This window comes from Anomaloglossus baeobatrachus, chromosome 3 (assembly GCF_048569485.1).
Source record: "Anomaloglossus baeobatrachus isolate aAnoBae1 chromosome 3, aAnoBae1.hap1, whole genome shotgun sequence".
Classification (NCBI taxonomy): Eukaryota; Metazoa; Chordata; class Amphibia; order Anura; family Aromobatidae; genus Anomaloglossus; species Anomaloglossus baeobatrachus.
In genome coordinates, this window is record NC_134355.1 from 113,120,249 (window position 1) to 113,140,398 (window position 20,150).

Here is a 20,150-nt window from a genome sequence, read left to right on the forward strand (position 1 = left end):
TGGTCCGGGCAGGAGTCCTCCACGTGAGACCTAGGGCCCAACCTGGGAGCGCGCTGCGGCGCGGACCGAGAGGGGCCTGGAGGCGACGATCCAACAGGGGCCGGGTCCTGTGTAAGGACCGGTCTGGACTGCAAAGCTTCTAGCAGCTTGGCAGACCATTTGTCCATAGACTGAGCCATAGATTGTGAAAGTGACTCAGAGTTTCTCAGCAAAAGAGGCGAACTCTGTCCCTGCCGCCTGGACAGGGGGAGCAGGGGGGTCTACATGAGCCGAGGGGCCCACTAGTGACCGAGGCTCCGGCTGAGCAAGCGAAACAGGGGTCGAGCGTTGCTCACAGTGAGGGTAGGTGGAACCCGCAGGTAACATAGCCCCACAAGAGGTACAGGCCGCAAAAAAACCCTGTGCCTTAGCACCTTTGCTCCTTGTGGACGACATGCTGTTGTCTCCTAGGAGAGTGATCACTGAGGGTATATGGGAAAGGGTATACAGCCCGACCGAACAGAAATATATATATATATAAATACGTATCTATTCCGGCACCCTAGGGGGACCAGCACCGGGTGACCGGTGTGGCTTACCGACCGCTAAAAAGCGGAGTGTGTGTCCTCCAGATTCCCTGCCTTAGGTCTCCCAGAGCTGCAGAGCTCTTTCCTGATAATCCTCCACCGGCAGAATGCCAAAAAAGAAGGGAATTTTGTTACTTACCGTAAATTCCTTTTCTTCTAGCTCTTATTGGGAGACCCAGACGATTGGGGTATAGCTACTGCCCTCTGGAGGCCACACAAAGCACTACATTAAAAGTGCAAGGCCCCTCCCCCTCTGGCTATACCCCCCCGTGGTATCACGGGTTCTCCAGTTTTAGTGCCAAAGCAAGAAGGAGGAAGCCAATAACTGGTTTAAACAAATTAACTCCGAATAACATCGGAGAACTGAAAAACCGTTCAACATGAACAACATGTGTACCCGCAAACAACAAAAAAACATCCCGAAGGACAACAGGGCGGGTGCTGGGTCTCCCAATAAGAGCTAGAAGAAAAGGAATTTACGGTAAGTAACAAAATTCCCTTCTTCTTCAGCGCTCTATTGGGAGACCCAGACGATTGGGACGTCCAAAAGCTGTCCCTGGGTGGGTAAATAAATACCTCATGTTAGAGCTGCAAAACAGCCCTCCCCTACGGGGGTGTCACTGCCGCCTGCAGGACTCTTCTACCTAAGCTGGCATCCGCCGAAGCATAGGTATGCACCTGATAATGCTTGGTGAAAGTGTGCAGACTGGACCAGGTAGCTGCCTGGCACACCTGTTGAGCCGAAGCCTGGTGACGTAATGCCCAGGACGCACCCACGGCTCTGGTGGAGTGGGCTTTTAGCCCTGAAGGAACCGGAAGCCCCGCAGAACGGTAGGCCTCTAGAATTGGTTCTTTGATCCATCGAGCCAGGGTGGCTTTAGAAGCCTGCAACCCCTTGCGCGGACCAGCGACAAGGACAAAAAGTGCATCGGCACGGCGTATGGGCGCCGTGCGGGAAATGTAGATTCTGAGTGCTCTCACCAGATCTAGCAAACGTAAGGCCTTTTCATACCGGTGAACCGGATGAGGGCAAAAAGAAGGCAAGGAAATATCCTGATTAAGATGAAAAGAGGATACGACCTTAGGGAGAAACTCCGGAATGGGGCGCAGCACAACCTTGTCCTGGTGGAACACCAGGAAGGGAGCCTTAGATGACAGAGCTGCCAGCTCAGACACTCGCCGAAGCGATGTGATTGCAACAAGAAACGCCACTTTCTGCGACAGCCGAGAAAAGGAAACCTCCTTCAGAGGCTCGAAGGGCGGCTTCTGGAGAGCAACTAGTACCCTGTTCAGATCCCATGGATCTAACGGTCGCTTGTACGGGGGCACAATATGACAGACCCCCTGCAGGAACGTGCGCACCTTAGGAAGACGTGCTAGACGCTTCTGAAAAAACACGGATAGTGCCGAAACTTGCCCTTTAAGGGAGCTGAGCGACAAGCCCTTTTCTAACCCCGATTGCAGGAAGGAAAGAAACTTGGGCAATGCAAATGGCCAGGGAGACACTCCCTGAGCAGAGCACCAGGACAAGAAAATCTTCCACGTTCTGTGGTAGATCTTAGCCGAATTCGACTTTCTAGCTTGTCTCATTGTGGCAATGACTCCCTGAGATAATCCAGCAGATGCTAGGATCCAGGACTCAATGGCCACACAGTCAGGTTCAGGGCCGCAGAATTCTGATGGAAAAACGGCCCTTGGGACAGTAAGTCTGGTCGGTCTGGCAGTGACCACGGTCGACCGATCGTGAGATGCCACAGATCCGGATACCACGACCTCCTCGGCCAGTCTGGAGCGACGAGTATGACGCGGCTGCACTCGGATCTGATCTTGCGTAGCACTCTGGGCAAGAGCGCCAGAGGCGGAAACACGTATGGGAGCTGAAACTGCGACCAATCTTGAACCAAGGCGTCTGCCGCCAGAGCTCTTTGATCGCGCGACCTCGCCATGAATGCCGGGACCTTGTTGTTGTGCCGGGACGCCATTAGGTCGACGTCCGGCACTCCCCAGCGGCGACAGATTTCCTGAAACACGTCCGGGTGAAGGGACCATTCCCCTGCGTCCATGCCCTGGCGACTGAGGAAGTCTGCTTCCCAGTTTTCTACGCCTGGGATGTGAACCGCGGATATGGTGGATGCTCTGTCCTCCACCCACATTAGAATGCGCCGGACTTCTTGGAAGGCTTGCCGACTGCGCGTCCCTCCTTGGTGGTTGATGTATGCCACCGCTGTGGAGTTGTCCGATTGGATTCGGATCTGCTTTCCTTCCAGCCACTGTTGGAAGGCCAGTAGAGCAAGATACACTGCTCTGATCTCCAGAACATTGATCTGAAGGGTGGACTCCTGCGGAGTCCACGTCCCCTGAGCCCTGTGGTGGAGAAATACTGCTCCCCACCCTGACAGACTCGCATCTGTCGTGACTACTGCCCAGGATGGGGGCAGGAAGGATCTTCCCTGAGACAATGATGTGGGAAGGAGCCACCATTGTAGAGAGTCTTTGGCCGTCTGAGAAAGCGAGACTTTCCTGTCCAGGGACGTTGACTTCCCGTCCCATTGGCGGAGAATGTCCCATTGAAGTGGGCGCAGATGAAACTGCGCAAAGGGAACTGCTTCCATGGCTGCCACCATCTTCCCTAGGAAATGCATGAGGCGCCGCAAGGGATGCAACTGGCCCTGCAGGAGAGATTGCACCCCTGTCTGTAGTGACCGCTGCTTGTCCAGCGGAAGCTTCACTATCGCTGCTAGAGTATGAAACTCCATGCCAAGATACGTTAGTGACTGAGTCGGTGATAGGATCGACTTTGGAAAGTTGATGATCCATCCGAAAGACTGTAGAGTCTCCAGCGTAGCATTCAGGCTGAGTTGGCATGCCTCCTGAGAGGGAGCTTTGACCAATAAATCGTCTAGGTAAGGGATCACCGAGTGTCCCTGAGAGTGCAAGACTGCTACCACCGCCGCCATGACCTTGGTGAAGACCCGTGGGGCTGTCGCCAGACCAAATGGAAGAGCTACGAACTGAAAATGGTCGTCTCCTATCACAAAACGTAGAAAACGTTGATGTTCTGTAGCAATTGGCACGTGGAGATAAGCATCTTTGATGTCTATTGAGGCAAGGAAGTCTCCTCTGGACATTGAGGCAATGACAGAGCGGAGGGTTTCCATCCGGAACCTCCTGGCGTGCACATGCTTGTTGAGCCGTTTTAGGTCCAGAACAGGACGGAACGAGCCGTCCTTTTTTGGAACCACAAAGAGATTGGAGTAAAACCCTTGCCCTTGTTCCTGAGGAGGGACTGGGATAACCACTCCTTCCGCTTTTAGGGAATCCACCGCCTGCAGCAGAGCATCTGCTCGGTCTGGCCGTGGGGAGGTTCTGAAGAACCGAGCTGGAGGACGAGAATTGAACTCGATTCTGTACCCGCGAGACAAAATGTCCGTCACCCACCGGTCTTTGACCTGTGACATCCAAATGCCGGAAAAGCGGGAGAGCCTGCCCCCGACCGGCGATGCGGAGGGGGGGGGCTGGAAGTCATGAGGTAGCCGCTTTGGAAGCGGTACCTCCATTTGCTTTCTTGGGGCGTGTGTGAGTCCGCCACGAATCTGAGTTTCTTTGCGTCCTCTGAGTCCCTTTGGACGAGGTAAATGGTGTCTTGCCCGAACCTCGAAAGGACTGAAACCTCTGCTGCCACTTTTTCTGCTGAGGTTTGGGTGTTCTGGGTTGTGGTAAAGAGGAGTCTTTACCCTTGGACTGCTTAATGATGTCAGCCAATGGCTCGCCAAACAGTCTCTCTCTAGACAAAGGCAAACTGGTTAAACATTTTTTGGAACCAGCATCCGCTTTCCAGTCCTTTAACCACAAGGCTCTGCGCAAAACTACCGAATTGGCGGACGCCATTGAGGTGCGACTGGTAGATTCTAGGACCGCATTGATAGCGTAAGACGCAAACGCCGACATCTGCGTGGTAAGGTGCGCCACTTGCGGCACTGCTGGATGCATGATAGCATCCACTTTTGCTAAGCCAGCTGAAATAGCCTGGAGTGCCCAGACGGCTGCGAATGCCGGAGCAAACGACGCGCCTATAGCTTCATAGACAGATTTTAACCAAAGGTCCATCTGTCTGTCATTGGCATCTTTAAGTGAAGCGCCATCCTCCACTGCAACTATGGATCTAGCTGCAAGTTTGGAAATCGGGGGGTCCACCTTTGGACACTGTGTCCAGCGCTTGACCACCTCGGGGGGGAAAGGGAAACGCGTATCTTTAGATCGTTTAGAGAAACGCCTTTCTGGGTGAGCGTCGTGCTTCTGGATTGATTCTCTGAAGTCAGAGTGATCTAACAAAGCACTCAATTTACGCTTGGGATAAAGGAAACGAAACTTTTCCTGCTCCGCAGCCGCCTCTTCTGCTGAAGGGGCTGGGGGAGAAATATCCAACAGCCTATTGATGGCTGAGATAAGGTCGTCTACCATGGCATCCCCATCCGGGGTATCCAGGTTGAGAGGGGTTCCAGGAGTGGATTCCTGATCACTCTCATCAGACACATCACAGGGAGACTGATTGCGCTGAGACCCTGAGCAGTGTGAAGACGTCGAGGGTCTTTCCCAGCGAGCTCGCTTAGGGTGGCTGGGGCCATCATCTGAGTCATAATCCTCGGCCTGTGAAGCCGGGGACCCCCCTGTGGGCTGGATACATTCCAAGTAAGGGGGACCTGAGGACAGAGGCCTCGCCGTGCCCAGAGACTGAGCCCCATGCATAGATTGCAAGGTCTCAAGGATTTTTGCCATAGATACAGACATATTATCTGCAAAAACTGCAAAGTCCGTCCCTGTCACCGGGGCAGAACTTACAAGCGTCTCAGCCTGGGTCGCTACCTCTCCTGACTCCGGCTGGCGAAGCAGCACCGGGTCGGAGCATTGCACACAATGGGGGTCATCAGAGCCTGCTGGTAGATTAGCCCCACATGCAGCACACGCAGTATACACAGCCCTTTTTGCCTTGGCCGCCTTGCGTTTTGAGGATGACATGTTGCTGCTTCCACAGAGCGATCTGGGATATGCAGCCAGAAGCGCACCTCACAGTGCAAGAAATACAATATCAATATATATGTACCCAGTACACTGATACACAGTGAGGCACTAGAGGGACCAGCACAGAAAAATCGCTTACCGCCCGCTTAAAAAGCGGGTGTGTGGTCGCCAGATAGCCCCTAGTCCAGGTCTCCCAGAGCCTTGCGTCCTTCCTCCAGCCAGGCATGCATGTAATGGCTGCCGGCGTCTCTAGAGAGGAAGGGGGGCGGGCCCTGGGCGTTCCTGGCCAAGAGCGGGAAGCCTGCTTCCCTCTGTGCCTAGTGTGAGGGCTGGAGCATGTAAATCAGGCTCCAGCCCTCTTCGCTGCTTGCGAACAGCGTCTCTCCCCTACCCTGAATGACAGGGTGGGGGCGGGAACGAAACGGAGCTGCCGGCGTCCTAGGCCCAAAAAGCCGGGGACTAAAGTTATAACCGCCGCCGCCGTAAAAGCGCGGACGGCGGATCCCCGGCGCACCACAAGTCACAGCAGCGCCGCCCGGTCCAGAGGGGGTCGGCGCTGCGTTCCCATACACAAAACATCCCCCAGTAATCTGTAGGGACACTAGCTCCAACGTTGCGGTCCCCGGCGCACTACAACACCCAGCCAGCCCGGAGTGTGTCTGTGCCTGCCGGGGACACAGAGTACATGTAAGATGCAGGGCCCTGTCCCTGATCGTACTCCTGCTCCGAATCCATCAGGTTCTAATGGGTCTGTGGATGGAGCCCGGCATCAGAGCTGAGAGGCCGGCAGGATCCCACTTCCACAGAGCCCTACAAGGGGATGTGGAAGGAAAACAGCATGTCAGGCTCCAGCCCTGTACCAGCAATAGGTACCTCAACCTTACAACACCATCCAGGGGTGAGAAGGGAGCATGCTGGGAACACTATATGTGTCCTCTTTTCTTCCATCCGAAACAGTCAGCAGCTACTGCTGACTAAAATCTGTGGAGCTATGCATGGAATGTCTGACCTCCTTCGCACACAAAGCTAAAACTGGAGAACCCGTGATACCACGGGGGGGTATAGCCAGAGGGGGAGGGGCCTTGCACTTTTAATGTAGTGCTTTGTGTGGCCTCCAGAGGGCAGTAGCTATACCCCAATCGTCTGGGTCTCCCAATAGAGCGCTGAAGAAATGGCTGCCGGAGCTCTCAGGGAAGGAGTGGAGTCGTGGGCGGCGCTAGGAAAGTGCGGGAATCTGGGGTCCCCACAGTGATCACTGAGGGGGGAGGAAACATACAGGATGCTCCGGCCCTCACATCCGATGTCAGGTCGGCAGTCCCGCCCTTACCCCTGACAGGCAGGCCCGGGGGCGGGATTTTTGCTACTAGGCCGCGATGAAGCCGGGGACTAAATTTAAGACCGCGGCCGACAAGCAGGCGCGGTCGGCGCGGAAGTCCGCCGGTCTTCTCAAATCAGCAGCTGCTGCAGCGTCCGGGAAGAAGGCGCTCCCTGCACAGTCCCCATGGGGACACAGTACCTTAGAGATGCAGGGCCCGGTCCCTGAGGATGAATAGACTCCTGTCCGGCAGATTCCCACAGGGGCTGCGGAGGGAGCATGGTCCCAGTAAATGGATGACCGGTCAGGATCCCACTTCTCCCAGAGCCGCTAAGGGATGGTGAAGGAGACGGCATGAGGCTCCGGCCTTTGTACCCGCAATGGGTACCTCAACCTTAACAGCACCGCCGACGTAGTGGGGTGAGAAGGGAACATGCCGGGGGCCCCGTGAGGGCCCTCTTTTCTTCCTACCGATATAACTAATATGAGAATGCATGAGTGGATGTGTGCCTCCTTCCACACAAAGTATAAAACTGAGGAGCCCGTGATGCACGGGAGGGTGTATAGGCAGAGGGGAGGGGTTACACTTTTTAAAGTGTAATACTTTGTGTGGCCTCCGGAGGCAGAAGCTATACACCCAATTGTCTGGGTCTCCCAATGGAGCGACAAAGAAAAATCTGTTTGGCGGGCTGGAAGAGAATTCTATCCTGTAGCCGTGAGATATGATGTCTCTCACCCACTGATCGGAAACTTGCTTTAACCAAGCGTCGCCAAAGTGGGAGAGCCTGCCACCGACTAAGGACGTGGCTGGAGCGGGCCGAGAGTCATGAGGAAGCTGCCTTAGAGGCAGAACCTCCTGCGGTCTTCTGCGGACACGCTTTTGGGCGCCAGTTGGATTTCTGATCCTTGGCTGAGTTAACGGACGAGGCGGAAGGCTTAAAAGGATGACCAGTTGGAGGAACGAAAGGAACGAAACCTCGATTGATTCCTACCCTGGGCGGGTTTCCTGGTCTTGGTTTGTGGCATGGAAGTACTCTTCCCACCAGTAGCTTCTTTAATGACTTCATCCAGCCGTTCACCAAACAGCCGTGAACCAGCAAAAGGGAGCCCAGCAAGAAACTTCTTGGAAGAAGCATCTGCCTTCCACTCTCGAAGCCACAAAATCCTGCGGATAACAAGAGAATTAGCTGAAGCCACCACAGTGCGGTGAGCAGCCTCTAGCATGGCAGACATGGCATAAGATGAAAAAGCTGAAGCCTGAGAAGTTAAGGTAACCATCTCAGGCATAGATTCCTTTGTGAGGGAATGCATTTCCTCTAGAGAGAGATGGCTTTGAGAGCCCACAATGCTGCAAAAGTCGGGGAAAATGCGGCCCCCGCAGCTTCATACACAGATTTGGCCAGAAGGTCAATCTGACGGTCAGTGGAATCCTTAAGTGAGGTGCCGTCAGCCACCGACACAACGGTCCGGGCTGAGAGCCTAGACACCGGAGGGTCTACCTTTGGGGAGTGAGACCACTCCTTGACCACCTCAGGTGGAAATGGAAACCGGTCATCAGAACCACGCTTTGGAAAGCGTTTGTCAGGGCAGGCCCTGGGTTTGCTCACAGCGGTCTGAAAACTGGAGTGGTTAAAGAACACACTCTTCACTCTCTTAGGCGAGGTAAACTGATGTTTTTCTGCCAGAGAGGGTTGCTCCTCTGACACTGGCGGATTGAGATCCAGCACAGAATTAATAGAAGCAATCAAATCACTAAGATCTGAGTCACCCTCAGAGAAATCGAAGGGATACATAGCCTCCGAGCCCCCAGTGAGGGCATCCTCCTCATCTTGAGAGTCAGCTCTTGAGACAGAGCCGTAGGATGGGGAGGGGGAGGAAACCCTGCGCCTTCTCTTAGAAGGACGGGGTCTGGGATCAGATGATGAACCCTCCGTGAGCTCCGATGGACGGAGGTCAGAGGATAGGAATCCTCTGTCAAGAGTATTAGAGGCACCCTGTGAGGGGGGCTGATGCATATTCATCAAAGTCCTGGACAAAAGTCCCATGGACTCAGCAAATGACTGGGATATGGACCTAGAAAAGGACTCTACCCAGGCCGGGGGTTCAGTCACAGGTGCAGCAGCAGCCTGAGAGACCATGCAGAGAATGAACCCCAGGGAGAATATACAGAGGTCCACAACCGGAGACCGGCTGTGGCTTACCAGACCGCTGAGCGCGGTGTTGTGTGCCCTCCAGATCCCGAAGCCCGGTCCCCCAGACGCAGCACCTCAGCAGAGATGCAGAATGCAGGATGTCCCAGAGCAGAGAGAACTCTGCCTGAGAAACTAGGGGGCGTTCCTATAAAAGAGCGGGAACTAGAGGGCTATAGAGACCTGCAGGGAAGGAGGGACGCCCCAGCAGTGGGGAGTGTCCCTCTTCAGTGTAGAACGGCCGCCGGGAGGAGCCGAACCTGTCCCTCTGCATGAGTGACATGCGAGGGCAGGAAAATGAAACTAGGCCTCCGGCGAAGCCGGGTCCTAAATTTAAGCGGCGAGGCCGACAAGCAGGCACCATCGGCGCGGTTCTCAGGCAAAAGCTAGAGAACCCGCCGGAAAAGTTAAAACAATCACATACAGCATACTCTCCCCTTACAATAAAGAACCGGGACCCCCAACATAAACGTCTCAGGTACTTAGCTGCTGAGACGCAGGGCCATGTCCCTGGGGATGAGTGCTCCGGTCCAACAGAATCCTCAAGGGGCTGTGGATGGAGACCGTGCTGGCTCCCACTTCAAGCCAGAGCCCAGAAGGGATGGTGAAGGAGCGCGGCATGTAAGGCTGCAGCCTTGTAAATCAACCTTAACAACACCGCCGACACAGTGGGGTGAGAAGGGACATGCCGGGAGTCCAGACATGGACCCGCTTTTCTTCAAATTCTTTCCAAAAGTCAAACAAAATCAGATGAGAATGCATGTGTGGATGTATGCCTCCTGACACAAAGCGATAAACTGGCTAGGACTGGCTACCAGGGGGTGTATAATCTCAGAGGGAGGAGCTACACTTTTAAGTGTAGTACTTTGTGTGTCCTCCGGAGGCAGAAGCTAAACACCCATGGTCTGGGTCTCCCAAAGGAACGATAAAGAAAAACCTTTTTTTATACCATGCTGATGGAATTGGACACCCTTGTGTCTAGTCCCTCCCCTCATTAGCATATCATAAAGGATCTTTAGAAATACCTTTAATACAGATCTCTTTATGTATGCTACTATATGTTGAGACAGTCAGACGGGGATTAGAAATATGCACCCAGAGCGGCTTGTGGTTCTGGGTGCATACTGTCCTTTAACACACATGGCCCGATTCATCAAAGATTTCATGGTAGAAATCTTTTACTAAACGTTTTCACGCCAGTTTCTCCCAGCCCTAACACAATGGGCAAAGTTGGGGCAGGACACCACAACTCATTTAATTCATGACGACAAATTGTAGTATACAGTACACCAGACTGACTGGAGGGAAATTTCTGGAATAGCGCAAGCTGCCAGTCAGACACTCCAGATACATGAAGAGATGTGCACGTCTTCAAGAACCAGTAGCGTCTGACTCCAGCACGGCCCCTCATCAGAACCGGTGTGAACAATACTGGTCTTGATGAATTGGACCCATTTAGTTCCAAAATACAAGAAATTACTTTTTTTGAGCTATGAGCTAAAACTTTATTAGATGCTTTATAAAAAAGCAAGAACAACCTAATCTAAAGCAAGTATAGGACAAAAATTCAAACATGAAGTAAATACCCCGGTTTTCTGAACAACATCCTTGTAAATTTTCACCAGTCGGTCGATTGCACCTTCCCTAAATTTAAAAAAAAAAATATATAAAAAATTAAAATTACATTTAGAACATTCAATGTTAATCACCATCGCCACAAAAAAAAAATAATTCACCTGATTTCCAGGGAAGGCAGATGTGGCAAGAAGTCATTGCCAACGAAAAAGCACATGAACACCCAATCGTCGATACTTCTCTCAAAGTCATATTTGAAAGGCAAGTTTGACATCACCAGCTCTTTTTCCAGATACTGAAAAACAGGTGATCACATGGTTATGTAATAAGCAGTGAATGATGCACGATAAAATTATTCCTATGACAAACCTGTTTATACAATTTATAGAATTTTTCATATAGATGAAAAAGATTAATTTTCAAGGTACACACCTCTCGCAACACGCTGAGACGAATAAAGATAAACTCCTGCTCAGAGCCAGGAGGACCGGCAAACTCATCATGCTAATGACGGGGAGAGAAAAGAAAAACAAAACACAATTAAAAGCAAAAAAGTCAACATACACACAAGAAAAAAAAAAAAATTCTTATCTAGCTTCCAGAAAGATGGCGGCAGGCGGCCTTACCTCTCCTTTCTTCTCACGGGCTATTCCTTGACACTCTTTTAGCTCATGTCCAAACTGACCACATAACGCACATGGTTTTGGTTGGTTCGGCTTAAACTCTTCTCTGATGATGGTAAAGTTGGGTTCATGAGTAGCAAGTCCAAGCATGATGAGGTCAGCTAGATATAAAGTGGAGGCAGAATTATTCCAAAGTCATAATACCCAAGTTTTTCGGTAAATTTTTCGACTACTGTCAATATAAAGGCAAAAGGCCACTGTAAAGGAACAAAATCACCTCTCTTTTTAATATTAAAAATCCGATATAATTTTTTTGGTTTTTAATAAGCAATATTCTACTTTCTGGATGTGATCCGTGGGGTCAGCCAGCTTCTCTGAGCTGCTATTAAAGGAGTTGTTTCCAGGTGCAGCGTAGATTCTGTGCTGGAACTAACAATAAGTAAAAGTGGTGGCCTATAATAAGGAATCTCAGAAAGAGCTGTCACCAGGTTTAACCCCTTCACGACCGGCCAATTTTTCGCTTTCCGTGTTTTTTTTTCCGCCATTCTTCTTCTGAGAGAAGTAACTTTTATTCTTCGGTCAATATGGTCATGTGAGGGCTCATTTTTTGCGGAACGAGCTGTACTTTTAAATGAAACCATAAGTTTTACCATATAGTGTACTGGAAAACGGCAAAAAAAAATCCAAATGCAGAAAAATTGCAAAAAAAAGAGAATTTTGTTTACTTACCGTAAATTCTTTCTCTTATAGTTCCGTATTGGGAGACCCAGACATTGGGGTGTATAGCTTCTGCCTCCGGAGGACACACAAAGTACTACACTAAAAAGTGTAGCTCCTCCCTCTGAGCCTATACACCCCCTGGAGAACCAGATCTAGCCAGTTTAGTGCAAAAGCTGAAGGAGAATAGCCACCCACAAGTAAAAACAGAGCAAGTACCGGAACAACCGGAGACTCTGTCCACGACAACAGCCGGTGATAACACGCGGAACAAGAAACTGCCAACAGGCAACAGGGAGGGTGCTGGGTCTCCCAATACGGAACTATAAGAAAAAGAATTTACGGTAAGTAAACAAAATTCTCTTTTTCTTTATCTTTCCTATGGGAGACCCAGACATTGGGACGTCTCAAAGCAGTCAATGGGTGGGAATAAACAGAAAAACTGAGAAGTACGCAGAGCCTAACTTCACAAATGGGCGACAGCCGCCTGAAGGATGCGTCTGCCCAAGCTCGCATCTGCCGAAGCATGAGCATGCACTTGGTAGTGCTTTGAAAAGGTATGCAGGCTAGTCCAAGTGGCAGCCTGACAGACTTGCTGAGCCGAAGCCTGGTGCCTGAAAGCCCAAGAGGCACCGACAGCTCTGGTCGAGTGTGCCTTGATTCCCGGCGGGGGAGGCACCTGAGAACACTGGTAGGCATCGGAAATGGTCGACCTAATCCAACGGGCTAAGGTCGGCTTAGAGGCCCTTACGCCGACCTGTGGTTAGCACAAAAAGAGAGGTGCACCGCCTAAGAGCAGCGGTGCGAGACCCATAGATCCGGAGAGCACGCACCAGATCCAGAGTATGCAACGCTTTTTCAAAGCGATGAACAGCAGCCGGACAAAAGTAAGGCAGGGTAATGTCCTGGTTAAGGTGGAAAGGAGAAACCACCTTAGGGAGAAAGTCCGGAGTCGGACGGAGAACCACCTTGTCTTGATGAAAAACCAAAAAAGGTGACTCCGAAGAGAGCGCAGCCAAATCAGAGACTCTCCTGAGGGAAGTTATGGCCACTAGAAAGACCACTTTCTGTGAAAGACGAAACAAAGAAACCTCCCTAAGAGGCTCAAAGGGGGGTTTCTGCAAGGCCGTGAGGACCAAATTGAGGTCCAAGGGATCCAAGGGCCGCCGGTAAGGCGGAATGATGTGAGACGCGCCCTGCATGAAGGTGCGGACCTGAGCCAGCCGGGCGATACGCCGCTGGAACAGCACTGGCAGAGCAGAGACTTGTCCCGTGAGAGAATTGAGGGACAGTCCTAGCTGCAGACCGGACTGTAGAAAGGACAGAAGGGTCGGCAAGGAAAAAGGCCAAGGAGCATGGCCGGAAGAGCGACACCAGGACAGGAAAATTTTCCAAGTCCTGTGATAGATTTTGGCTGAGGAAGACTTCCGGGCCCGAGTCATAGTGGAAATGAATTCAGGAGGAATACCAGAAGCCGTCAAGATCCAGGACTCAAGAGCCACTCCGTCAATCTGAGAGCCGCAGAACTCTGGCGGAAAAACGGACCTTGTGAGAGAAGGTCTGGACGGTCCGGAAGATGCCACGGCACCTCTACGGACAGATGGAGCAGGTCTGGGTACCAAACTCGCCTGGGCCAGTCCGGAGTAATGAGGATGACCCGTCGGCCCTCCATTCTGATCTTGCGCAGGACTCTGGGCAAAAGAGCTAGAGGGGGAAACACGTAGGACAGATGAAACTGGGACCAGTCTTGAACCAGAGCGTCTGCTGCGAAGGCCTGAGGATCGTGGGAGCGAGCCACGTAAATCGGAACCTTGTTGTTGACGGGATGCCATTAGGTCCACGTCCGGAGTGCCCCACTTGTGGCAGATTGACTGAAACACTGCCGGATGCAGGGACCACTCGCCACTGTCCACGGTTTGACGGCTGAGATAATCTGCCTCCCAGTTTTCCACGCCTGGGATGTGGACTGCGGATATGGTGGACTTGGAGTCCTCCGTCCATTGAAGGATAAGTTGTACCTCCAACATTGTCAGGCGGCTGCGTGTCCCGCCTTGGTGATTGATGTAGGCAACTGCTGTTGCGTTGTCTGACTGGACTCGGATGTGCTTGCCCGCCAATAGGTGGTGAAAAGCTAGGAGAGCCAGGAGCACGGCTCTGGTTTCCAGCACATTGATCGAGAGGGCTGACTCGGACGGAGTCCAAGTGCCCTGTGCTCGGTGGTGGAGACATACCGCTCCCCAGCCGGATAGACTGGCATCCGTGGTGAGGACCACCCAGGACGGAGCCAGGAAAGAGCGTCCCTGAGACAGAGAGAGGGGCCGAAGCCACCACTGAAGAGAGCTCCTGGTCTGTGGCGACAGAGCCACTAACCTGTGCAAGGAGGAAGGCCGCTTGTCCCAACAGCGGAGAAAGTCCAGCTGCAGAGGATGCAGATGGAAATGGGCAAAGGGAACAGCCTCCATTGACGCCACCATCTGACCCAGCACCTGCATCAGGTGCCTGATGGAATAACGGCGGGGCCTCAGCAGAGAGCGCACCGCCAGTTGGAGGGACTGCTGTTTGATCAAGGGCAACTTCACAAGTGCCGGCAGAGTCTCGAACTGCATCCCTAGGTACGTGAGACTCTGGGTCGGAGTCACAGTGGATTTGGGAAGATTGACCAGCCACCCGAATTGGGATAGTGGCGAGAGTGAGCGAGACACTCCGCTGACAGTCTGCGCTGGATGAAGCCTTGACTAGAAGGTCGTCCAGGTAAGGAATCACTGCCAACCCCTGGAGGTGCAGAACCGCAATCACTGCTGCCATGACCTTGGTGAATACCCGAAGGGGAGAGCCACGAATTGGAAATGTTCCTCTCCGATTGCAAAACGTAGCCAACGCTGGTGAGAAACTGCAATTGGCACATGCAAATAGGCATCTCTGATGTCGATAGATGCCAGGAAATCCCCATGGGTCATTGAGGCAATGACTGACCGCAGAGATTCCATGCGAAAATGCCGCACCTGAACATGCTTGTTGAGAAGCTTGAGATCCAGGATGGGCCGGAAGGAACCGTCCTTTTTGGGGACTAGGAAGAGATTTGAGTAGAAACCTCTGAACCGTTCCCGGGCGGGAACCGGTACAATTACTCCGTTGGCCTGCAAGGATGCCACGGCCTGAGAGAAGGCGGCGGCCTCGGAACAGGGGGGAGTTGACAGAAAAAATCTGTTTGGCGGGCTGGAAGAGAATTCTATCCTGTAGCCGTGGGAGATGACATCCCGAACCCACTGATCGGAGACGTGTTGAAACCACGCGTCGCCAAAGTGGGAGAGCCTGCCACCGACTAAGGACGGTGCTGGCGCGGACAGATTGTCAAGAGGAGGCTGCCTTAGTGGCAGCAGCTCCTGCGGTCTTCTGTGGACGCGCCTTTGTGCGCCAGTTGGATTTTTGGTCCTTGGCTGAGTTAGTGGACGAGGCCGAGGGCTTAGAGGACGACCAGTTGGAGGAACGAAAGGAACGAAACCTCGACTGGTTCCTACCCTGGACAGGTTTCCTGGTTTTGGTTTGTGGCATGTAAGTACTCTTCCCGCCAGTAGCTTCCTTAATAATTTCATCCAGTTCACCGAATAGCCTGGACCCAGCAAAAGGGAGTCCAGCAAGGTACTTCTTTGAAGAAGCATCTGCCTTCCACTCTCGAAGCCACAAGATCCTGCGGATAGCGAGGGAATTAGCCGAAGCCACCGCAGTGCGGTGAGAAGCCTCCAGCATGGCAGACATGGCATAGGATGAAAAAGCGGAAGCTCTAGAGAAGCAGAGATGGCTTTGAGAGCCCACACTGCTGCAAAAGATGGGGAGAACGAGGCCCCTGCCGCCTCATATACAGATTTGGCCAGAAGGTCAACCTGGCGGTCAGTGGAATCCTTAAGAGAGGTGCCATCAGCCACTGATACAACGGTCCGGGCTGAGAGTCTAGACACCGGGGGGTCTACCTTTGGTGAATGAGCCCACTCCTTGACCACCTCAGGTGGAAAAGGAAAACGGTTATCAGAACCACGCTTTGGGAAGCGTTTGTCAGGACAGGCCCTAGGCTTGGTCACAGCGGCCTGAAAACTGGAGTGGTTAAAGAACACACTCTTTGTCCTCTTAGGCAAAGTAAACTGGTGCTTTTCTGCCAGAGAGGGTTGCTCCTCTGATACTGGCGGATTGAGGTCCAGTACAGAATTAATGGACGCAGTCAAATCACTAACATCTGAGTCACTTTCGGACAGATCAATGGGGCACATGGAGGTAGCCTCCGAGCCCCCAGTAAAGGCATCCTCCTCGTCCCGCGAGTCAGCTTCTGAAACAGAGCCGCGGGACGAGGAAGGGGAGGGAGCCCTACGTCTCCTCTTAGGAGGACGGGGTCTGGGACCAGATGAAGAATCCTCTGTGAGCTCCGCTGAAAGAGCCCTAGCAGCAGAGGCACCCTGTGAAGGGGGCTGATGCATGTTCAGCAAAGTCCGGGACAGCTGTCCCATGGAGTCGGCAAAAGACTGGGAGATTGACCTAGAGAAGGTTTCTACCCAAGCCGGGGGTTCAGCCACAGGAGCCGGAGCAGCCGGAGAGACCACTGTGGGTGCGATTCCAGGCTGAGGCATTGTCAGGTTTAAGCAGGCATCACAATGTGGATATGTGCTCGGTTCAGGCAGCACGAGCTTACATGCAGTGCATACTGAATATAGCTTTGGAGCCTTGCTCCTCGTGTGAGACATGCTGCTGAAGTGGGGGCTCTGCCAGAGTGACCCCCAGAGAGTATATACAGAGGCCCACAACCAGAGGTTGTGGCTTACCAGACCGCTGGAGCGGTGTTGTGTGCCCTCCAGATCCCGAAGCCCGGACCCCCAAGCACCTCAGCAGGGATGCTGCAGCCAGCGCTGATTGCAGAGAAAACGCTGATAAAAATGGCGCCGGAGCAAGGAGAGGGGGCGGGACCAACCCTGAGAGCGGGATCTGGAGGGCCAAATAGACTTACAGGGGAGGAGACATGTACCCAGTGAGGAGTGTCCCTCCCCTGTGCAGAACGGCCGCTGGGCGGAGCCGCACTGTCCCTCTGCATGAATGACATGCGAGGGCAGTGAAACCGAAAGTAGGCCTCCGGCGAAGCCGGGGCCTAAATTTAAGCGGTGCGGCCGGCGCGCAGGCACCATCGGCGCGGTTCTCAGGCGACAGCCAGAGAATCGGCCGGAAATGTCAGAAAACTCACTCAGCACACTCTCCCAACATAATAAAGTACAGGGACCCCCAGAATATAAACGTCTCAGGTACTTAGCTTGCTGAGACGCAGGGTTCCAAGTCCCTGGGGATGAGTGCTCCGTCCAGCAGGATCCTGAAGGGCTGCGGATGGAGACCGGTCTCCTGCAAAGCATGGAGAACCGTGCTGGCTCCCACTTCAAGCCAGAGCCCGAGGGATGGTGAAGGAGCGCGGCATGTAAGGCTCCAGCCTTGGAATCAACCTTAACAGCACCGCCGACACAGTGGGGTGAGAAGGGACATGCCGGGGGTCCAGACTTGCACCCGCTTTTCTTCAAACTCTTTCCAAAAATGAAAAATCTGATGAGAATGCATGTGTGGATGTATGCCTCCTGAACACAAAGCAATGAACTGGCTAGACCTGGTTCTCCAGGGGGTGTATAGGCTCAGAGGGAGGAGCTACACTTTTTAGTGTAGTACTTTTGTGTGTCCTCCGGAGGCAGAAGCTATACAACCCAATGTCTGGGTCTCCCATAGGAACGATAAAGAAAAGTGCGATAGCACTATTGTTTTTGAGATATTTTATTCACTGTGTTCACTATATGGTAAAACAGATGTGTGGGTGTGATGCCTCAGGTCAGTGCGAGTTCATAGACACCAAACATGTACAGGTTTACTTTTATATAAGGGGTTAAAAAAACACAAAACAGAAGTTTGTCCAAAAAAGCGGCGCACGTTTTACGCCATATTCCGTGACTCAGTGTTCTCATATTTGGGGATCTATGGTTCAGTGAATGCTTTTTTGTGTCTGCACAGATGCTACAATTTGAGCGCCTGTTATTGCATTTTGCGCAAAATTTGTGGCGATTAACGTAATTTTGGCATTTGGATTTTTTTTGCCGCTACGCCGTTTACCGATCAGATTAATTGGTTTTATATTTTGATAAATCGGGCATTTCTGAACGCGGTGATACCAAATGTGTATATTTTTATTTTTTTAACCCTTTAATTTTCAATGGGGCGAAAGGGGGGTGATTTGAACTTTTAGGTTTTTTTTTTATTTGTTTTAAACCTTTAACTTTTATTTTACTAGTCCCCCTAGGGGGCTATATGGATCAGCAGTCTGATTGCTCTGCTATATCTCCAGATCACAGCTACAGAGCTGTAAACAGCAGATATGCTCATTTTCTGCATCTCACCCAGCTCGGAGCCGGGTGAAACCGAAAGCAAGTCATGTGAGCTACAGGAGTCGTGCTCACGTCACGAGACTTCTGTTAGGCTGCTTTCACACTACGTCTTTTTAACATGCGTCCTGAACGGTTTTTTGCTGCAAAAGCGGATCCTGCTTTTACAGCAAAAAATGCATGCAAACGCATGTGTTACTTTGCAGGATCCTGTCACTGGATGTTTAGCGGCGGGCATTGGAGTCATGTGATCGGGAGTGAGGGGAACTGAATGTGCCAGACTGGGAGCCGGCATCTGACAGCTGTGAGGCTCGTAACCAAGGTAAACATCGGGTATACTTGCTTGGATACCCGATATTTACTTTGGTTACAACAGTCTGCAGCTGCTAGGAGCCGGGCTCCCTGCACACGTTACCAACGTAAACATCGGGTAACTAAGATAAGTGGTTACCCGATATTTACCTTGGTTACGAGTGTCCGCAGCTCTCAGGTGGGAGAGAGAGACAGGAGAGGGAGGGGGAGAGACAGAGAGAGAGGGAGGAGAGAGAGGGGGAGAGAGACAGAGGGAGGAGAGAGATAGACTGATCACGGAGGCTGGCTTCTGGGCATGCTCAGTAGAGCAAGCAGGATACTGCCTATCAGCACGCCAGCGTTCACATGCGTTTGCGTGCAGTATAGTCAGGATCCAGCAATTTGCAGAAGTTGGACGCAGCTCAAAAACGCTACAAGTAGCGTTTTTGAAAGATGTTAAGAAACTGCAAGTCGCTGGATCCTCACTATAACGCACGCAAACGCAGGTGAACGCATGTTAACGTGAGTCCATTGCAAATTCATTGAAATGATAACGCATTTGCACTGGATCCGTTTCTGCGTTAAAAAAACGTTCAGGATGCATGTTAAAAAGACGTAGTGTGAAAGCAGCCTTAAAGCCAGATTACTAAGTAGTAACCAACACCTCATAAACTTATGTTTAAGGTAAAGTAATATATGTTACAATTTACCATGACAAAGTACTTTGAGGATGTGTCTGTTAAGGTAAACATTAATCCATTTACTGTTAATCAGCTAAAACTGCCACCATTTATTCTAGACCTGTGTTTTGCACAGAGATTTAGAACACACTCCATCAATGTATCTGAGCAGCTGACCTATAAATTGCATGGAAAGCATAAATTAATAAAAAAAAGCACAAACTGCACAATGGAATCACGTTAATCTCCACATTATACGGAAAGGCACAATCTAGTGCTTACCGTCAGCGCCACATAAGCAGTGATGAGTGTTCGGGTCATGGTGGGGCTGAGCTGTTCAGAAAAGAAATTAAAAAAAAAAAAAAGTTGGTTATGTTGGAAGACATCAGAGCAATGGTTGATTTAACAATTCAGCACAATATACCTCTTTGTCGTCTGATGTAATCCATAATTTTATGTTCGCCCTCTCCGGGTGCGCTTGCATCTGATAAAATGACCTGCAAAGATGGAGCATAGAAAGCGGTAAGAGACAAACTTGTGGGCAGAATATGTAAGAATTATGTAGGAGATATTATATTATATTATAATATACACACACACATACATACATACATACATACATACATACATACATACATATATATATATATATACATACATATATATATATATATATATATATATATATATATATATATATGTATGTATATATATATATATATATATATATATATATATATATATATATATATAAAAAACAAGAAAAAGTCAAAATAAGCTGGA

The 20,150-nt window shown here is 51.3% G+C and overlaps 1 protein-coding gene across 1 annotated transcript in view; it reads right to left on the minus strand.

Annotated features, from left to right (window-relative positions):
• The window catches only part of XRN2 (5'-3' exoribonuclease 2), a 188,883-nt gene that overhangs the window by 107,900 nt on the left and 60,833 nt on the right, over nucleotides 1-20,150 (minus strand). Inside the window, exons 7-12 of the mRNA XM_075339379.1 lie at nucleotides 19,792-19,864; nucleotides 19,650-19,700; nucleotides 11,291-11,448; nucleotides 11,097-11,168; nucleotides 10,826-10,959; nucleotides 10,676-10,733 (exon numbers count right to left, since the gene is read on the minus strand). Coding sequence (XP_075195494.1) covers nucleotides 10,676-10,733; nucleotides 10,826-10,959; nucleotides 11,097-11,168; nucleotides 11,291-11,448; nucleotides 19,650-19,700; nucleotides 19,792-19,864 — 546 coding nt within the window. The remainder of the gene's footprint in view (nucleotides 1-10,675; nucleotides 10,734-10,825; nucleotides 10,960-11,096; nucleotides 11,169-11,290; nucleotides 11,449-19,649; nucleotides 19,701-19,791; nucleotides 19,865-20,150) is intronic.